General features: G+C 48.9%; 1 protein-coding gene across 1 annotated transcript in view; it reads left to right on the top strand.

Moving 5' to 3' along the window:
• LOC135520376 (epithelial discoidin domain-containing receptor 1-like) overlaps positions 1–21,050 on the top strand; it is a 91,162-nt gene extending 70,112 nt beyond the window's left edge. The window contains 12 exon segments of the mRNA XM_064945874.1: positions 519–572; positions 1,393–1,559; positions 3,284–3,494; positions 9,463–9,609; positions 9,956–10,048; positions 10,051–10,108; positions 10,275–10,407; positions 10,689–10,816; positions 13,168–13,365; positions 15,004–15,271; positions 15,781–15,930; positions 18,190–21,050. Coding sequence (XP_064801946.1) covers positions 519–572; positions 1,393–1,559; positions 3,284–3,494; positions 9,463–9,609; positions 9,956–10,048; positions 10,051–10,108; positions 10,275–10,407; positions 10,689–10,816; positions 13,168–13,365; positions 15,004–15,271; positions 15,781–15,930; positions 18,190–18,330 — 1,748 coding nt within the window. The 3' untranslated portion in view covers positions 18,331–21,050.
• The last annotated feature ends 45 nt before the right edge of the window (positions 21,051–21,095 follow it).

Raw genomic sequence — 21,095 nt, 5'->3', positions numbered from 1 at the left:
AACATGGTCGTCTACACTGCAGCTTTGTCTGGCAACATGGTCGTCTACACTGCAGCTTTGTCTGGCAACATGGTCGTCTACACTGCAGCTTTGTCTGGCAACATGGTCGTCTACACTGCAGCTTTGTCTGGCAACATGGTCGTCTACACTGCAGCTTTGTCTGGCAACATGGTCGTCTACACTGCAGCTTTGTCTGGCAACATGGTCGTCTACACTGCAGCTTTGTCTGGCAACATGGTCGTCTACACTGCAGCTTTGTCTGGCAACATGGTCGTCTACACTGCAGCTTTGTCTGGCAACATGGTCGTCTACACTGTAGCCTTGTCTGGCAACATGGTCGTCTACACTGTAGCTTTGTCTGGCAATATGGTCGTCTACAGAATAATACATCTGTATTGTCCACGTGGAGTTGGACATCTCATATGCTACATATCATCACGCTCTCATGCTTTTCAGTACCTTGAGAGAAACTCTCTTCTCCTCTGTATGATCACTCCTTCCATCCCTCGTTCCTCTAGAACCCCCCACCACCAACCCCATGATGGACAGCACGGGTAACAGCACACTGTCAGGTGAGAGAGAGAGAGAGGGGGGTGGAAAGAGGGAAAGGACATTTCCCCTGATAACTGGTCTGTTTAACACAGCTTAGAGCTGTCCTGAGACCACGAGGGGTTCAGAAGGAAAGAAAATAGGGAGGGAGGAAGGGAAGGATTATGGGAGGTGGAGTTAATGTTTTGACTCTGGGCCAAAGAGTGTAACACACTAACACAGCATGTTGCTTTGTGGTACCTCATCATATTCACATACAACAACACCACTGCTTCCTGCTTGTGATCTCCCTAACTGCATGTTGACGGAACCAACGGAACCACTGTGGCACTAAGGAACATCAGACAATTACAGGCCTTTTTTTTTAATTTAAGAGGGCGGCAGTGTGTAGTGCTATGTCTGTCTTAACGGCTGGCGAGAGAGAGAGACTTTACACTGTTTTGCATGTTTGAGCTGAACTCGTAAACTGTGTGCATTCTATTTCCTATATAATCAGAGCTGCTGCTCAAATGCAAGGTCATCTGGAACAGAAAACACAGCTAAAACATTCTGTCCCCAAGACCAGCCCTGAGGCTTTCACAGACCTCCCCGGCATGAGCACACATACTGTACACACACAAAACAGGAACACACACACCAGACAGTCAGAGCTTGATGAAAGTATTTGGGTGTGGCAGACAGATGCAGTTCCCTCTCTGACTATACAGACTGTGCTAATACACAGACTGTAAAGCACGTTAACTCTTACACATTTACTGATGAAATACTCACTCTCCCACGTACCACATATACTGTCGCAAACACACACACACATACACTTCATTACGTTTATGTTCTTCTCAGGGGCCGACTTCGATGCCATGACCCCGAGGGCGGGCCTTCCTGTCGCCAAGGACGACAGCAGTAACACAGCCATCCTGATTGGCTGCCTGGTGGGCATCATCCTGCTGCTATTAGCTGTGATCGCTGTCATTCTGTGGAGGCAATACTGGAAGAAGATACTGGGCAAGGTGAAGGAGGAAGGCTTTCAGCATGACTTTCAAAATGGCTACCACTATCTGTCTCATGTATCTTCACATTCTTACTTAATGTGCGTGTTGGCCTTTCAGGCTCAAATTAGTTTGTCCAGTAGCGTGTGTGTGTGTGCATGCGTTGTGTGTGTTTTGCTAACCCTCTCCTTGTCCTCTCCAGGCCCAGGGCAGTCTGTCCAGTAACATGTGAGAATGTGTGTGTGTGTGTGTGTGTGTGTGTGTTTTGCCAACCCTCTCCTTGTCCTCTCCAGGCCCAGGGCAGTCTGTCCAGTAACGTGTGAGAATGTGTGTGTGTGTTTTGCTAACCCTCTCCTTGTCCTCTCCAGGCCCAGGGCAGTCTGTCCAGTAACATGTGAGAATGTGTGTGTGTGTGTGTGTGTTTTGCCAACCCTCTCCTTGTCCTCTCCAGGCCCAGGGCAGTCTGTCCAGTAACGTGTGAGAATGTGTGTGTGTTTTGCTAACCCTCTCCTTGTCCTCTCCAGGCCCAGGGCAGTCTGTCCAGTAACGTGTGAGAATGTGTGTGTGTGTGTTTTGCTAACCCTCTCCTTGTCCTCTCCAGGCCCAGGGCAGTCTGTCCAGTAACGTGTGAGAATGTGTGTGTGTGTTTTGCTAACCCTCTCCTTGTCCTCTCCAGGCCCAGGGCAGTCTGTCCAGTAACGTGTGAGAATGTGTGTGTGTGTTTTGCTAACCCTCTCCTTGTCCTCTCCAGGCCCAGGGCAGTCTGTCCAGTAACGTGTGAGTGTGTGTGTGTGTGTGTTTTGCTAACCCTCTCCTTGTCCTCTCCAGGCCCAGGGCAGTCTGTCCAGTAACGTGTGAGAATGTGTGTGTGTGTTTTGCTAACCCTCTCCTTGTCCTCTCCAGGCCCAGGACAGTCTGTCCAGTAACGTGTGAGAATGTGTGTGTGTGTTTTGCTAACCCTCTCCTTGTCCTCTCCAGGCCCAGGGCAGTCTGTCCAGTAGCGTGTGTGTGTGTGTTTTGCTAACCCTCTCCTTGTCCTCTCCAGGCCCAGGGCAGTCTGTCCAGTAACGTGTGTGTGTGTGTTTTGCCAACCCTCTCCTTGTCCTCTCCAGGCCCAGGGCAGTCTGTCCAGTAGCGTGTGTGTGTGTTTTGCCAACCCTCTCCTTGTCCTCTCCAGGCCCAGGGCAGTCTGTCCAGTAACGTGTGAGAATGTGTGTGTGTGTGTTTTGCTAACCCTCTCCTTGTCCTCTCCAGGCCCAGGGCAGTCTGTCCAGTAACGTGTGAGAATGTGTGTGTGTGTGTTTTGCTAACCCTCTCCTTGTCCTCTCCAGGCCCAGGGCAGTCTGTCCAGTAACGTGTGAGAATGTGTGTGTGTGTTTTGCTAACCCTCTCCTTGTCCTCTCCAGGCCCAGGGCAGTCTGTCCAGTAGCGTGTGTGTGTGTGTTTTGCTAACCCTCTCCTTGTCCTCTCCAGGCCCAGGGCAGTCTGTCCAGTAGCGTGTGTGTGTGTGTTTTGCTAACCCTCTCCTTGTCCTCTCCAGGCCCAGGGCAGTCTGTCCAGTAGCGTGTGTGTGTGTGTTTTGCCAACCCTCTCCTTGTCCTCTCCAGGCCCAGGGCAGTCTGTCCAGTAACGTGTGAGAATGTGTGTGTGTTTTGCTAACCCTCTCCTTGTCCTCACCAGGCCCAGGGCAGTCTGTCCAGTAGTGTGTGTGTGTGTTTTGCTAACCCTCTCCTTGTCCTCTCCAGGCCCAGGGCAGTCTGTCCAGTGACGAGTTGCGTGTCCATCTGTCCGTCCCCTCGGACAATGTGGTGATCAACAACACACACAGCTACTCCAGCCGCTACCAGCGTATACACACATTCCCTGACGACAGGGAGCGCTGTGACGGAGAGGGAGAGTACCAGGAGCCCAGCGCACTGCTCCGACCACGAGACCACACCGGACGAGACAGCACCGGTAAGACATGGTCGCAGTTAGACCACAAACACACAGAGAGTGTCAGTTTGACTGAGAGATCGAGATACATAGTTAGGGAGGCAGAGGCAGACACAGGCAGGCAGACAGACAGACTGTATACAGTAAACACACAAAGGAGCAGAAGATGTGGTACAGAACAGTAAACACACAAAGGAGATGTGGTACAGAACAGTAAACACACAAAGGAGATGTGGTACACAACAGTAAACACACAAAGGAGAAGGAGTTGTGGTACAGTTAGTAAACATCAAAAAAATGGGGAAGGAGATGTGGTACAGTACAGTAAACACACAAAGGAGATGTGGTACAGAACAGTAAACACACAAAGGAGATGTGGTACAGAACAGTAAACACACAAAGGAGATGTGGTACAGAACAGTAAACACACAAAGGAGAAGGAGATGTGGTACAGAACAGTAAACACACAAAGGAGAAGGAGTTGTGGTACAGTTAGTAAACATCAAAAAAATGGGGAAGGAGATGTGGTACAGTACAGTAAACACACAAAGGAGATGTGGTACAGAACAGTAAACACACAAAGGAGATGTGGTACAGAACAGTAAACACACAAAGGAGAAGGAGATGTGGTACAGAACAGTAAACACACAAAGGAGAAGGAGATGTGGTACAGAACAGTAAACACACAAAGGAGAAGGAGTTGTGGTACAGAACAGTAAACACACAAAGGAGAAGGAGTTGTGGTACAGTTAGTAAACATAAAAAAAATGGGGAAGGAGATGTGGTACAGAACAGTAAACACACAAAGGAGAAGGAGATGTGGTACAGTACAGTAAACACACAAAGGAGAAGGAGTTGTGGTACAGTTAGTAAACATCAAAAAAATGGGGAAGGAGATGTGGTACAGTACAGTAAACACACAAAGGAGAAGGAGATGTGGTACAGAACAGTAAACACACAAAGGAGAAGGAGATGTGGTACAGAACAGTAAAGACACAAAGGAGATGTGGTACAGAACAGTAAACACACAAAGGAGATGTGGTACAGTGCAGTAAACACACAAAGGAGAAGGAGTTGTGGTACAGAACAGTAAAGACACAAAGGAGATGTGGTACAGAACAGTAAACACACAAAGGGGAAGGAGATGTGGTACAGAACAGTAAACACACAAAGGAGATGTGGTACAGTACAGTAAACACACAAAGGAGATGTGGTACAGTTAGTAAACACACAAAGGAGATGTGGTACAGAACAGTAAACACACAAAGGAGATGTGGTACAGTACAGTAAACACACAAAGGAGATGTGGTACAGTACAGTAAACACACAAAGGAGATGTGGTACAGTACAGTAAACACACAAAGGAGATGTGGTACAGTACAGTAAACACACAAAGGAGATGTGGTACAGAACAGTAAACACACAAAGGAGATGTGGTACAGTACAGTAAACACACAAAGGGGAAGGAGATGTGGTACAGAACAGTAAACACACAAAGGAGATGTGGTACAGTGCAGTAAACACACAAAGGATAAGGAGTTGTGGTACAGTTAGTAAACATCAAAAAAATGGGGAAGGAGATGTGGCACAGAACAGTAAACACACAAAGGAGATGTGGTACAGAACAGTAAACACACAAAGGAGATGTGGTACAGTACAGTAAACACACAAAGGGGAAGGAGATGTGGTACAGAACAGTAAACACACAAAGGGGAAGGAGATGTGGTACAGAACAGTAAACACACAAAGGAGATGTGGTACAGTACAGTAAACACACAAAGGATAAGGAGTTGTGGTACAGTTAGTAAACATCAAAAAAATGGGGAAGGAGATGTGGCACAGAACAGTAAACACACAAAGGAGAAGGAGATGTGGTACAGAACAGTAAACACACAAAGGAGATGTGGTACAGAACAGTAAACACACAAAGGAGAAGGAGATGTGGTACAGAACAGTAAACACACAAAGGAGAAGGAGATGTGGTACAGTACAGTAAACACACAAAGGAGAAGGAGATGTGGTACAGAACAGTAAACACACAAAGGAGAAGGAGATGTGGTACAGAACAGTAAACACACAAAGGAGAAGGAGATGTGGTACAGAACAGTAAACACACAAAGGAGAAGGAGATGTGGTACAGTACAGTAAACACACAAAGGAGAAGGAGATGTGGTACAGAACAGTAAACACACAAAGGAGAAGGAGATGTGGTACAGAACAGTAAACACACAAAGGAGAAGGAGATGTGGTACAGTACAGTAAACACACAAAGGAGAAGGAGATGTGGTACAGAACAGTAAACACACAAAGGAGAAGGAGATGTGGTACAGAACAGTAAACACACAAAGGAGAAGGAGATGTGGTACAGAACAGTAAACACACAAAGGAGATGTGGTACAGAACAGTAAACACACAAAGGAGAAGGAGATGTGGTACAGAACAGTAAACACACAAAGGAGATGTGGTACAGTACAGTAAACACACAAAAGGAGGAGATGTGGTACAGAACAGTAAACACACAAAGGAGATGGAGATGGTACAGAACAGTAGACACACAAAGGAGATGGAGATGTGGTACAGAACAGTAAACACACAAAGGAGAAGGAGATGTGGTACAGAACAGTAAACACACAAAGGAGAATGAGATGTGGTACAGAACAGTAGACACACAAAGGAGAAGGAGATGTGGTACAGAACAGTAAACACACAAAGGAGAAGGAGATGTGGTACAGAACAGTAGACACACAAAGGAGAAGGAGATGTGGTACAGAACAGTAGACACACAAAGGAGAAGGAGATGTGGTACAGAACAGTAAACACACAAAGGAGAAGGAGATGTGGTACAGAACAGTAGACACACAAAGGAGAAGGAGATGTGGTACAGAACAGTAAACACACAAAGGAGAAGGAGATGTGGTACAGAACAGTAAACACACAAAGGAGAAGGAGATGTGGTACAGAACAGTAAACACACAAAGGAGAAGGAGATGTGGTACAGAACAGTAAACACACAAAGGAGAAGGAGATGTGGTACAGAACAGTAAACACACAAAGGAGATGGAGATGTGGTACAGAACAGTAAACACACAAAGGAGATGTGGTACAGAACAGTAAACACACAAAGGAGATGGAGATGTGGTACAGAACAGTAAACACACAAAGGAGATGTGGTACAGAACAGTAAACACACAAAGGAGAAGGAGATGTGGTACAGTACAGTAAACACACAAAGGAGAAGGAGATGTGGTACAGAACAGTAAACACACAAAGGAGAAGGAGATGTGGTACAGAACAGTAAACACACAAAGGAGAAGGAGATGTGGTACAGAACAGTAAACACACAAAGGAGATGGAGATGTGGTACAGAACAGTAAACACACAAAGGAGAAGGAGATGTGGTACAGAACAGTAGACACACAAAGGAGATGGAGATGTGGTACAGAACAGTAGACACAAAGGAGAAGGAGATGTGGTACAGAACAGTAAACACAAAGGAGAAGGAGATGTGGTACAGAACAGTAAACACACAAAGGAGAAGGAGATGTGGTACAGAACAGTAAACACAAAGGAGAAGGAGATGTGGTACAGAACAGTAGACACACAAAGGAGAAGGAGATGTGGTACAGAACAGTAGACACACAAAGGAGAAGGAGATGTGGTACAGAACAGTAAACACACAAAGGAGAAGGAGATGTGGTACAGAACAGTAAACACACAAAGGAGAAGGAGATGTGGTACAGAACAGTAAACACACAAAGGAGATGTGGTACAGAACAGTAAACACACAAAGGAGAAGGAGATGTGGTACAGAACAGTAAACACACAAAGGAGATGTGGTACAGAACAGTAAACACACAAAGGAGATGTGGTACAGAACAGTAAACACACAAAGGAGATGTGGTACAGAACAGTAGACACACAAAGGAGATGGAGATGTGGTACAGAACAGTAAACACACAAAGGAGAAGGAGATGTGGTACAGAACAGTAAACACACAAAGGAGAAGGAGATGTGGTACAGAACAGTAGACACACAAAGGAGAAGGAGATGTGGTACAGAACAGTAAACACACAAAGGAGAAGGAGATGTGGTACAGAACAGTAGACACACAAAGGAGAAGGAGATGTGGTACAGAACAGTAGACACACAAAGGAGAAGGAGATGTGGTACAGAACAGTAAACACACAAAGGAGAAGGAGATGTGGTACAGAACAGTAGACACACAAAGGAGAAGGAGATGTGGTACAGAACAGTAGACACACAAAGGAGAAGGAGATGTGGTACAGAACAGTAAACACACAAAGGAGAAGGAGATGTGGTACAGAACAGTAAACACACAAAGGAGAAGGAGATGTGGTACAGAACAGTAAACACACAAAGGAGAAGGAGATGTGGTACAGAACAGTAAACACACAAAGGAGATGGAGATGTGGTACAGAACAGTAAACACACAAAGGAGATGTGGTACAGAACAGTAAACACACAAAGGAGATGGAGATGTGGTACAGAACAGTAAACACACAAAGGAGATGTGGTACAGAACAGTAAACACACAAAGGAGAAGGAGATGTGGTACAGTACAGTAAACACACAAAGGAGAAGGAGATGGTACAGAACAGTAAACACACAAAGGAGATGGAGATGTGGTACAGAACAGTAAACACACAAAGGAGATGGAGATGTGGTACAGAACAGTAAACACACAAAGGAGATGGAGATGTGGTACAGAACAGTAAACACACAAAGGAGAAGGAGATGTGGTACAGAACAGTAGACACACAAAGGAGATGGAGATGTGGTACAGAACAGTAGACACACAAAGGAGAAGGAGATGTGGTACAGAACAGTAAACACAAAGGAGAAGGAGATGTGGTACAGAACAGTAAACACACAAAGGAGAAGGAGATGTGGTACAGAACAGTAAACACAAAGGAGAAGGAGATGTGGTACAGAACAGTAGACACACAAAGGAGAAGGAGATGTGGTACAGAACAGTAGACACACAAAGGAGAAGGAGATGTGGTACAGAACAGTAAACACACAAAGGAGAAGGAGATGTGGTACAGAACAGTAAACACACAAAGGAGAAGGAGATGTGGTACAGAACAGTAGACACACAAAGGAGAAGGAGATGTGGTACAGAACAGTAAACACACAAAGGAGAAGGAGATGTGGTACAGAACAGTAAACACACAAAGGAGAAGGAGATGTGGTACAGAACAGTAAACACACAACAGGATACAACAGATCAAACACTAAAACTGAACATGACACCATTAGATCCTGATGATAGACACAGATCAGCAAATAGGGGACACACACATACACACCCATACACACACACCCACCCAGCCATATACACACACCCACACACACACACACACACCCATACACACACACCCACCCACCCAGCCATATACACACACATACACCTACACACACACAGGGCATAAGAGACCTATTGTTGACTGATGGGAAGGAAAGAGGAAGAGAGAGAGAGAGCATTCCTAGTTGCTCCGCGCTGCAGGCAGCCACTATGCTGTCTTTACTATCCACTGTGTCAGATTTGAACGGTGTCACTTTATACAGAAGAATAACTATCACAGGAACATTATTATGCTGAATAACAGACATATTATCCTCCCACATGTACATTATACCCCTGTGGGTGTTACATTTGTTGTCTGAGTTGTGTTAACCTTGCCTGGTCTTTGCTCTGCTGACCTGTTCTGTTCTCCCCAACTTAATGCATCCTCCCCTTGTATTGTCACTGGTATGCTGTGTTTCGCTAACTTGTGTTATGTTTTTGTTGTGTTGTGTTTTGTGGTGCTGTGTTATGTTGCGCTGTACTGTGTTGTGTTGTGTTGTGTTGTGTTTGCCCTGTGTGTTTTGCCTTGATGTGTATATCGCATGTTGTTTGCCTTATTTTGTGTTTTGTGTGTGTGTGTCCATGTGTGTGTATGTGCTCCATGTCCCCCCCCCCCCCCAGCCTTGCTGTTAAACAACCCAGCCTATGACCTCCTCCTGTCAGATCAGAGGCAGCATGGCTCAGGCTCCTCGTGGCCCCTAACTGTCCCTTTGGCCAGGGCCAGCTCCTCCCACCCTCAGGAGAAGAGCCTCAATAATGGGGCCCAGGGTAAGAGCCTCTGACTGGGGGGGGAAATACCAGGATTCAGCCCCTTCCTGGAGCTCCATAGAGCTGGAATCATACTGTCTAGAATAACAGAGTGACATCAGGGCTCTGAGCATGTGTTTGATTATGAACCGTGTGTCTGTCACTCGCTCACTGCTATTCACTCACTCACTGCAATTCACTCACTGCATCAATTCACTCCATTTTGTGAAGTGCTTTTAACATAATAAAGTGATTTGTCTCAAGTTGTCATGACAACGGCCTGAGCCTCTCTCTCAACTCTTCCATCCCTCTCTCCACTCCTCTATCCCTCCTTTCACAACCTCTTCCCTACTCTTTCTCCCTCCAGCCTGTGGAATGGACTTGGAGAAGGGCTTGCCCCCCACCCAGGAGGAGCCTCCCCCGTACCCCGATGCCCCTCCCTACCCGGCCCTGTCTCCCCCTTCCCCGCCAGCGTGCCCCACTATGCAGAGGCAGACATCGTTAGCCTGCAGGGCGTCAGGTAGGAGGGTTAAATCACAATTAAAAACCCACCGTTTTAACTTGGACTTGAATCAGTGATCTTTCTTTGTTTTTATGTTCTTTTATTCATATTGTATTGCCTTTTTTGTGTTTCTACCCTAAAGTGTTTAAATTTCAATACACTTAGCTGTGATTTGTCTTGTCAGTGGAAACAACACATATGCAGTGCCAGCCCTGACCTCCCCCAGCCCCACTGCAGCAGACTGCACCCCCCTGCCTGAACTGCCCCGACACTGTCTGGTCTTCAAGGAGAAACTGGGAGAAGGACAGTTTGGAGAGGTGTGTATGCCTGTGTGTGTGCTTGTTTGTATGTGTAGACGTGTTTAACTATACTGTGTGTGTGTGCATGTGTGTGTGCATGTGTATGTGTAAGTGTGTGTTAGCTTGACAAGTCTCACTAAATTCTTCCGCTGCTCTGTCGTTCTCTACATTCTTTAGTCAGACTGGCATCATTGAAGTCATTTGTGGTGCAGAGGGGTGGTTTTCTGATCATGTGAGAGACTTTTAGTTGTGGTTGTTGGTTGTCTGAAGGTAACTTTTCCTATTGGTTCCTTCCTCAGGTGCACCTGTGTGAGATAGAGAGCCCTCAGGACCTGCCTAACCTGGAGTTCCCTTTCAACGTGAGGAAAGGACGCCCTCTGCTGGTGGCTGTTAAGATACTGCGCCCTGACGCCTCCAAGAATGCCAGGTCCGTCTCAGGATAGTTCATCTAAATCATTTAGCGAACAATTACCATTTCTAGATCTATTAAGAACATCTCATTTTGGTCCTAAAGTTTTGTTTTTCTTTCTCAGTTTCTACCTCTCACTCACTCTCTCTCCATCTCTCGCTCTCACTCTCTCTCCATCTCTCTCACTCACTCTCTCTCCATCTCTCGCTCTCACTCTCTCCATTTCTCCTCTACTTTTTTAAAAGCTTTTTCTCGTTTCAATTGTTGATCTCTTGCTCTCTCCACCCCCACCCCTCTCTCTCCAACCCCTACGCTCCTCTCCACTCCCCCACCCCTCGCTCCTCTCTTTCTCCACCCCCCACCCCTCGCTCCTCTCTCTCCACCCCCACCCCTCGCTCTCTCTCTCTCCACCCCCACCCCGCTCTCTCCACCCCCACCCCTCTCTCTCCACCCCCTCACGCTCCTCTCTCTCTCTCTCTCCGCCCCCTCACGCTCCTCTCTCTCTCTCCACCCCCTCACGCTCCTCTCTGTCTCTACACACCCTCACGCTCCTCTCTCTCTCCACCCCCGCTCCTCCCTCTCTCTCTACCCCCCCCGCTCCTCTCTCTCTACCCCCCTGCTCCTCTCTCTCTACTCTCTCTCTACCCCCTCGCTCTCTCTCTCTCTCTCTCTCTCTACCCCCGCTCCTCTCTCTCTCTACCCCCCTCCTCTCTCTCTCTACCCCCCGCTCCCTCTCTCTCCCCCCGCTCCTCTCTCTACCCCCGCTCCTCTCTCTCTCTACCCCCCCGCTCCTCCTCTCTCTCTACCCCCCGCTTCTCTCTCTACCCCCCGCTCCTCCCTCTCTCTCTACCCCCCGCTCCTCTCTCCCTCTCTCTCTCTACCCCCCGCTCCTCTCTCTCTACCCCGCTCCTCTCTCTCTCTACCCCCCCGCTCCTCTCTCTCTCTCTACCCCCCGCTCCTCTCTCCCTCTCTCTCTCTACCCCGCTCCTCTCTCTCTACCCCCCTGCTCCTCTCTCTACCCCCCGCTCCTCCCTCTCTCTCTACCCCCCTGCTCTTCTCTCTACCCCCCGCTCCTCCCCCTCTCTCTCCGCCCCCTCACGCTCCTCTCTCTCTCTACCCCCGCTCCTCTCTCTCTACCCCCCCACTCCTCTCTCTCTACCCCCCGCTCCTCTCTCTCTACCCCCCTCTCTCTCTCTACCCTCCGCTCCTCTCTCTACCCCCCGCTCCTCCCCCTCTCTCTCCGCCCCCTCACGCTCCTCTCTCTCTACCCCCCGCTCCTCTCTCTCTCTACCCCCCGCTCCTCCCTCTCTCTCTACCCCCCGCTCCTCTCTCTCTACCCCCCCACTCCTCTCTCTCTACCCCCCGCTCCTCTCTCTCTCTACCCCCCCTCCTCTCTCTACCCTCCGCTCCTCTCTCTACCCCCCGCTCCTCCCTCTCTCTACCCCCCCGCTCCTCCCTCTCTCTCTACCCCCCGTCCTCCCTCTCTCTCTACCCCCCGCTCCTCCCTCTCTCTACCCCCCGCTCCTCCCTCTCTCTACCCCCCCCTCCTCCCTCTCTCTACCCCCCCCGCTCCTCCCTCTCTCTACCCCCCGCTCCTCCCTCTCTCTCTACCCCCCGCTCCTCCCTCTCTCCCCCCCCGCTCCTCCCTCTCTCTACCCCCCCCCGCTCCTCCCTCTCTCTACCCCCCGCTCCTCCCTCTCTCTACCCCCCCGCTCCTCCCTCTCTCTACCCCCCGCTCCTCCCTCTCTCTACCCCCCGCTCCTCCCTCTCTCTACCCCCCCGCTCCTCCCTCTCTCTACCCCCCGCTCCTCCCCCTCTCTCTCTACCCCCCCCGCTCCTCCCTCTCTCTACCCCCCGCTCCTCCCTCTCTCTACCCCCCGCTCCTCCCTCTCTACCCCCCCCTGCTCCTCCCTCTCTCTCTACCCCCCCCTCCTCTCTCTACCCCCCGCTCCTCCCTCTCTCTCTACCCCCCCCGCTCCTCCCTCTCTCTCTACCCCCCGCTCCTCCCTCTCTCTACCCCCCCCCGCTCCTCCCTCTCTCTACCCCCCGCTCCTCCCTCTCTCTACCCCCCTCCTCCCTCCCTCTCTACCCCCCCCGCTCCTCCCTCTCTCTACCCCCCGCTCCTCCCTCTCTCCCCGCTACCCCCCCCGCTCCTCCCTCTCTACCCCCCGCTCCTCCCTCTCTCTCTACCCCCCGCTCCTCTCTCTCTCTCTACCCCCCGCTCCTCCCTCTCTCTCTACCCCCCGCTCCTCCCTCTCTCTCTACCCCCCGCTCCTCCCTCTCTCTCTACCCCCCCGCTCCTCCCTCTCTCTCTACCCCCCGCTCCTCCCTCTCTCTCTCCCCCCCTCGCTCCTCTCTTTACATCCTAGGAATGACTTCCTAAAGGAGGGGAAGATTCTGTCTCGTCTGAAGGACCCCAACATCATCAGTCTGTTGGGAGTGTGTGTGAGCAGCGACCCCCTCTGTATGGTCACAGAGTACATGGAGAGTGGAGACCTCAACCAGTACCTCTCACACAGAGTCCTGCTGGACAAGACTGGACCCACACACAACACCCCAACCATCAGGTAATACGCAGACATAGTACACATAGACTGTAATGGTTTTCACTTGAGGTTATTATTAATAGGGGTGCCAGGTAGGTTGTGCCTACCAGAGAAAACATTGGTTTCTCCTTTTGGTTTGTGAGGGAATCATCTGGTCCGTCAAATCTACACCAACACAAAGGACTTATGTAAAAGTCAATACACTTTTCATAAACCCTTAAAACATTGAAAATAACTTCAAAAACAACTGTATTCTTTTGCGTGGGTTGTATTACCAACATAAATGATCACACACACATAACAATATAATAAATAATGAGCTCTGGTTCCTCCAGAAATGTCCTGTACCTCGGGCCTAAAAGAGTCCAGCCTGGTAAAGGAGTTCAGGGAACTCAAGTGACCTTAGTCACGCAATGTTTATCCGTTCATACAAGTGTAGCGTAAACCCAGTATCAAATCATACAATCAAAACAACAATTATTTTACCACACAACTATGAAGCGTATCAAATACTAATACGTCCTCACTTACAACTACAAATCATCACAGTATACATCACATCAAAACAAATGAAATACCGGATACAAAAAGGTTGTAGTCAGTCGGTCAGTCAGACAATCCGCCAACAGATCTCCAGCGGAGAAAGGCCACGGAGAACAGAGAGGTGTAGTCCACGGACAAGAGTGGATCCGATCCTGGGTAAACTCTATTAGGCTACAAAACAAACGGAATAGAGAAGCTTCGGGAACTGAGGGTTGAACACATCCTCATTCACGTCTCCATCACAACCCCACTTTTGCGCAGCTGATGCTGGCTATTTAATTGGGAATTAAAGGGAAAGCGCCCTATTGGAAGGAGAAGCACTGAGACGGTTCAGAAAAATTCAGGGCCGTCACAACACACACACACACACACACCGTACACACACAGAGTACTTTTCATGAAGACAGATGCTTATATACACACACACACACACACACACACAGAGTACTTTTCATGAAGACAGATGCTTATATACACACACACCACACACACAGAGTACTTTTCATTAAGACAGATGCTTATATACACACACACCACACACACAGAGTACTTTTCATGAAGACAGATGCTTATATACACACACACACACACACACACACACACACACACACACACACCACACACAGAGTACTTTTCATGAAGACAGATGCTTATATACACACACACACAGAGTACTTTTCATGAAGACAGATGCTTATATACACACACACACACACACACACACACCGTACACACCGAGTACTTTTCATGAAGACAGATGCTTATATACACACACACACACACACCACACACACAGAGTACTTTTCATGAAGACAGATGCTTATATACACACACACACACACCACACACACAGAGTACTTTTCATGAAGACAGATGCTTATATACACACACACACACACCACACACACAGAGTACTTTTCATGAAGACAGATGCTTATATACACACACACACACACACACACACACACACACACACACACAGAGTACACACACGCAGTGACACTCACGTTTTCATGAAGACAGATGCATATACACACACACACCTGCATCTGAAATATTGTATTTCTGCCACTTATCTCCTCTCTTCTTCTTCCACCACACATCCCTCCCTCTCAGTTACCCTGCTCTGATCGCCATGGCCAGTCAGATAGCTTCAGGGATGAAGTTTCTGTCGTCTCTGAACTTCGTGCACCGTGACCTGGCCACCAGAAACTGCCTGGTGGGGGGTGAGAAGGGCGAGAGCGGGGGCGACCGGGGCGGGGAGCGACCCATCAAGATCGCCGACTTTGGGATGAGCAGAAACTTGTACGCTGGAGACTACTACCGCATCCAGGGGCGGGCCGTGCTGCCTATACGATGGATGGCCTGGGAGTGTATACTGATGGTGAGAGGACACACAGGGAGAGAGAGGGGCGAGGAAGGAGAGAGAGGGGCGGGCCGTGCTGCCTATACGATGGATGGCCTGGGAGTGTATACTGATGGTGAGAGGACACACAGGGAGAGAGAGGGGTGAGGAAGGAGAGAGAGGGGCGGGCCGTGCTGCCTATACGATGGATGGCCTGGGAGTGTATACTGATGGTGAGAGGACACACAGGGAGAGAGAGGGGCGAGGAAGGAGAGAGAGGGGCGGGCCGTGCTGCCTATACGATGGATGGCCTGGGAGTGTATACTGATGGTGAGAGGACACACAGGGAGAGAGAGGGGCGAGGAAGGAGAGAGAGGGGCGAGGAAGGAGAGAGAGGGGCGAGGAAGGAGAGAGAGGCATAAAAAAAACAAGAGGGAGGATATGAGGACATTACAAAAGAAACAAACAAAATGGTGGGACAAGTAGTAAGTTAGCAGTGGTAAATAAGTAACTAACCAGTAACTAACAGGTAGTGTGTGTCTCTGCAGGGGAAGTTCACCACAGCCAGTGACGTGTGGGCGTTTGGTGTGACTCTGTGGGAGATGCTGAGTGTGTGTCAGGAGCAACCCTACTCCAACCTGACTGATGAACAGGTCATAGACAACGCCGGAGAGTTCTTCAGGGACCACGGAAGACAGGTACACACACTCATACACAGGCTCATACAGTACAGTAGCAGTACATTTAAGTGTGTAGATGAAATGTTTAACCCTCATCTCTACCCCCTCCCCCTTTCTATCTTTCTCCCCCATCCCTCCTGTCTTTGCCTCCCCATCTCTTTCTCCCCCTCCCCCAACCCCTCTCCCTTCCTTTCCCCTCCATCCCTTAATCTCTCCTTTCTTCCCCCTCCCTCTCTCCCTTCCTTTCCCCTCCATCCCTTAATCTCTCCTTTCTTCCCCCTCCCTCTCTCCCTTCCTTTCCCCTCCATCCCTTAATCTCTTTCTTCCCCCTCCCTCTCTCCCTTCCTTTCCCCTCCATCCCTTAATCTCTTTCTTCCCCTCCCTCTCTCCCTTCCTTTCCCCTCTGTCTCTTAATCTCTCCTTTCTTCCCCCTCCCTCTCTCCCTTCCTTTCCCCTCCGTCTCATAATCTCTCCTTTCTTCCCCCTCCCTCTCTCCCTTCCTTTCCCCTCTCTCTTAATCTCTCCTTTCTTCCCCCAACCCCTCTCCCTTCCTTTCCCCTCCGTCTCTTAATCTCTCCTTTCTTCCCCCTCCCTCTCTCCCTTCCTTTCCCTCCATCCCTTAATCTCTCCTTTCTTCCCCCTCCCTCTCTCCCTTCCTTTCCCCTCTCTCTTAATCTCTCCTTTCTTCCCCCTCCCTCTCTCCCTTCCTTTCCCCTCCATCCCTTAATCTCTTTCTTCCCCTCCCTCTCTCCCTTCCTTTCCCCTCCATCCCTTAATCTCTCCTTTCTTCCCCCTCCCTCTCTCCCTTCCTTTCCCCCTCCCTCTCTCCCTTCCTTTCCCCTCCATCCCTTAATCTCTTTCTTCCCCCTCCCTCTCTCCCTTCCTTTCCCCTCCATCCCTTAATCTCTCCTTTCTTCCCCTCCCTCTCTCCCTTCCTTTCCCCTCTGTCTCTTAATCTCTCCTTTCTTCCCCCAACCCCTCCGTCTCTTAATCTCTCCTTTCTTCCCCCTCCCTCTCTCCCTTCCTTTCCCCTCCATCCCTTAATCTCTTTCTTCCCCCTCCCTCTCTCCCTTCCTTTCCCCTCCATCCCTTAATCTCTCCTTTCTTCCCCTCCCTCTCTCCCTTCCTTTCCCCTCCGTCTCTTAATCTCTCCTTTCTTCCCCCTCCCTCTCTCCCCTTCCTTTCCCCTCTGTCTCTTAATCTCTCCTTTCTTCCCCTCCCTCTCTCCCTTCCTTTCCCCTCCATCCCTTAATCTCTTTCTTCCCCCTCCCTCTCTCCCTTCCTTTCCCCTCCATCCCTTAATCTCTCCTTTCTTCCCCCTCCCTCTCTCCCTTCCTTTCCCCTCTGTCTCTTAATCTCTCCTTTCTTCCCCCAACCCCTCCGTCTCTTAATCTCTCCTTTCTTCCCCCTCCCTCTCTCCCTTCCTTTCCCCTCCATCCCTTAATCTCTCCTTTCTTCCCCCTCCCTCTCTCCCTTCCTTTCCCCTCCATCCCTTAATCTCTCCTTTCTTCCCCCTCCCTCTCTCCCTTCCTTTCCCCTCCGTCTCTTAATCTCTCCTTTCTTCCCCCTCCCTCTCTCCCTTCCCCCTCTGTCTCTTAATCTCTCCTTTCTTCCCCCTCCCTCTCCCCTTCCTTTCCCTCTGTCTCTTAATCTCTCCTTTCTTCCCCCTCCCTCTCTCCCTTCCTTTCCCTCTGTCTCTTAATCTCTCCTTTCTTCCCCCTCCCTCTCTCCCTTCCTTTCCCCTCCGTCTCTTAATCTCTCCTTTCTTCCCCCTCCCTCTCCCCTTCCTTTCCCCTCCATCCCTTAATCTCTCCTTTCTTCCCCCTCCCTCTCTCCCTTCCTTTCCCTCCATCCCTTAATCTCTCCTTTCTTCCCCCTCCCTCTCTCCCTTCCTTTCCCCTCCGTCTCTTAATCTCTCCTTTCTTCCCCCTCCCTCTCTCCCTTCCTTTCCCCTCCGTCTCTTAATCTCCCTTCCCCCTCCCTCTCTCCCTTCCTTTCCCCTCCGTCCCTTAATCTCTCCTTTCTTCCCCTCCCTCTCTCCCTTCCTTTCCCCTCCGTCCCTTAATCTCTCCTTTCTTCCCCCTCCCTCTCTCCCTTCCTTTCCCCTCCGTCTCTTAATCTCTCCTTTCTTCCCCCTCCCTCTCTCCCTTCCTTTCCCCTCCGTCTCTTAATCTCTCCTTTCTTCCCCCTCCCTCTCTCCCTTCCTTTCCCCTCTGTCTCTTAATCTCTCCTTTCTTCCCCCTCCCTCTCTCCCATCCGCTCCCTCCCCACCCCCAGGTGTATCTGAGCAGGCCAGATGTGTGTCCTCAGGGTCTCTATGACCTCATGCTGAGCTGCTGGAACCGGGACTGCAAGCTCCGCCCATCATTTGCCCACATTCACTCCTTCCTCACAGAGGATGCCATGAACATGGTGTAGAGAGAGAGGGAGAGAGAGGAATGGAAGAGTGAGATGGAGAGAGGGATTAGAGACGGCTCCTCCTACCTCCATTCCTCGTAGAGATGAGCGAGGGATGTGTGTAGAAGTGGTGGAGGTGTAGAGGGAGAGGTGTGCAGTAGAGGGACGGGCGCCTGCTTGTATATTTAGTATTTCTCTATGATGGGCGGAGACACCGCTGGTTCGGTTTTCACTCCCACGAGACAGACCCCAACCCAAACCCCTTTACCCCCCCCTGAGTAGTCTCTAGAGCGTCTTGATAAGACTAACACAACACAATGGTTGGTGCGGTGGTGGGTTGGTGTCTAATTCTGCATCGTGCTTCCAGGACCACCGATGGTCTGTCAATAGTCTGCTAGCGAACACAGGGAAGCTGTAAGACGTATGGGGAGGCGATGTGACAATGCTTGGTAATGTAGATGAAGCTAAAATGAATGTGTAACGCTGATTAACGTTTATCAAAGAATATAAACAATACCAATCTGATTATGTATCCATGTCAGACTTTAATACTCTGACACTCATAGTTTAATAGCATATTAACATGTTGGGATAAACTTAATAACACATTGTCCTATATAGATATTTTATTACTTGACCTGCTAATGTTTTTAGGGTTACTGGTGAAGGTCTATATATATTCTCATACTGTCAACATTTCTCCATCTCAAAACGGTACGCACACATTTTTCACACAGAGATGAAATTGCACACAAGGTTTGCTGTCTTAGTAGTATATATAAAACGAGTATGTCCCAGTAAAGTCCATTACATTTCACTAGTTTTCAGTATATAACCCAGTTCTTCCCAGCTCCAAACCCTCCATCCCAGACCCCAGTCTAAGGATGTCTCTAGTCTCATGGAACCATTATATTCCTCTGGCAAGCAGAATGATGATATTTCATACACAGGCCAGTAGCAGACACAGCAACAGCTGTTCCACCAGCAGTCTGTAACACCAGGCATTAGACAATGCTGCCAGCCAGTCAGTCAGTCAGCTCCTCAGCCCAGACTTGGCTGGCATTGTGACTATAGTCCTCCACATTCTGCTTCCCACTCCACCCAACTCAGTATCTCACCAATCCAGAAGCCTTTCATTCTGCAGTCTCACTCATATCTCTCACAACTGATCCACTCTGAGCTGTAACTATGGAGTTATAGAGGGTGTGAACTGATCTGGACTCGAGGACTCTTTCCAGGACAGGAAGTGTGTGGTTGTTACTCTACCAGACCTCCAAACTAGAACCCTTTTAACTTCCGGAGCCAGAGAGAACTGACTAGTGTCATGTGACTTGAGCCTCACTGACTGAGAGAACAGGTACAGTAGGGGAGGTGCACTGTGAACGGCTACAGACTGAGATTTGAACAGAAGAGAGACATCCTTCCTGATGAGAGCTGGAATAGTACAGCAACACACACAGCACTGCCTGTGCTGACATCACATGTGAAACTGACAGTTGTGATTGGTGACTAGCTGATGGAACAGCATAACACAGATGGACAGATGGATTGACGACTAGAGGGGAGTGGGGGCTGATATATGTAAATGACCATTTTCATGTGTAAGTGAGGTGAGCGATGTGATTTTCTACCAGCGATGGATAGCGGAGCTGGGTCTGAATCAGTGACCCAGATGCAGAAAGGAGGTTCATGTATATGTCCAATACACTACCAGCTGCACTTTAAAGGCTGTTTCTGGCCGCACGCCCCAATACCTGCACTAGAATACTAGAGTCGTGGCCAGTCTTGGGGCGTAGTTACAGTACTTGTAGTTTAACAACTAATTAACAACACTTTGAGTAGCTCCCACAACTCTGGTATGTATCATGTTACTGTACGAGTATCAGGTTAGTGTGCTCGTCTGGATGTTGGAGCGTACAGTCTGTATCCCCTTAGTGTTAGTACTGATAGCAGTCCAACATGGCATTGCTGGTCAAAATAGATGTAGTTCTAAATAGAAAAACAGGTCAGTGTCTTGTGATTTATCTACTTCAAGATGATCATTTATTCATGATTCATATCAGTGGATTGTTGTTCAAATAGAACTGCCTCAATGTTCTCAAGGAGGAAAATTCAGCTTTGGAAAACCTGTCTGCATTATGAGGAAAGGCAGAGTGCACCAAATGCTTTCTGCCAGTGTTACATAGATACCCAGCAGACCTAATGGTTAAAAACATCCCAATCACAAAGAACCTAACACTCATGAGAAGAGGAGCACTAACAACTGTATACAAAGCCTTTTAGTTTGTCAGTAACCTTTCACCTTTCATCTACATTACTCTGCCTTACTGAGTGTAGTTGTGCATAATGTGTCAGGCTTAATCAAGATGATCAAATAATCCTTGTTTACTGATTGAATGAGTGTGAATGGTGGTGCCATATGAATACAGTATGTGTCTCGGTTGACCTTTTTCGATATGCAAATATGGGTTTAGTTGGGCTACAGTGTATATATTTCCTGTAAACTACTTAGAATCTCCTTGTTGTCAGTGATGTCATCCTTTGTCTTTGAAGCTGAACCTGTTGTGTACATATTTTGAGGACAGAATGTTTATTTTGTTGACTAATATATGGAATTTCTTTGTTACAGTTGGGGTCTCTTTCTGTTCCTCTGTAGAAAGCTTGCTACCTTACCTTGGTGCCATTGTAATTCATTGTGTCGTCTTTTTGTAGTTTTAATAAAGTTAATCTTTCCAAATAAAGCAAGGAAGAATGTTCTACTTGTCATTAAAACACACACGACAACA

Source organism: Oncorhynchus masou, chromosome 29, assembly GCF_036934945.1.
Source record: "Oncorhynchus masou masou isolate Uvic2021 chromosome 29, UVic_Omas_1.1, whole genome shotgun sequence".
In the NCBI taxonomy this organism is placed as follows: domain Eukaryota; kingdom Metazoa; phylum Chordata; class Actinopteri; order Salmoniformes; family Salmonidae; genus Oncorhynchus; species Oncorhynchus masou.
This window is presented reverse-complemented; position numbering and strand designations above follow the sequence as displayed.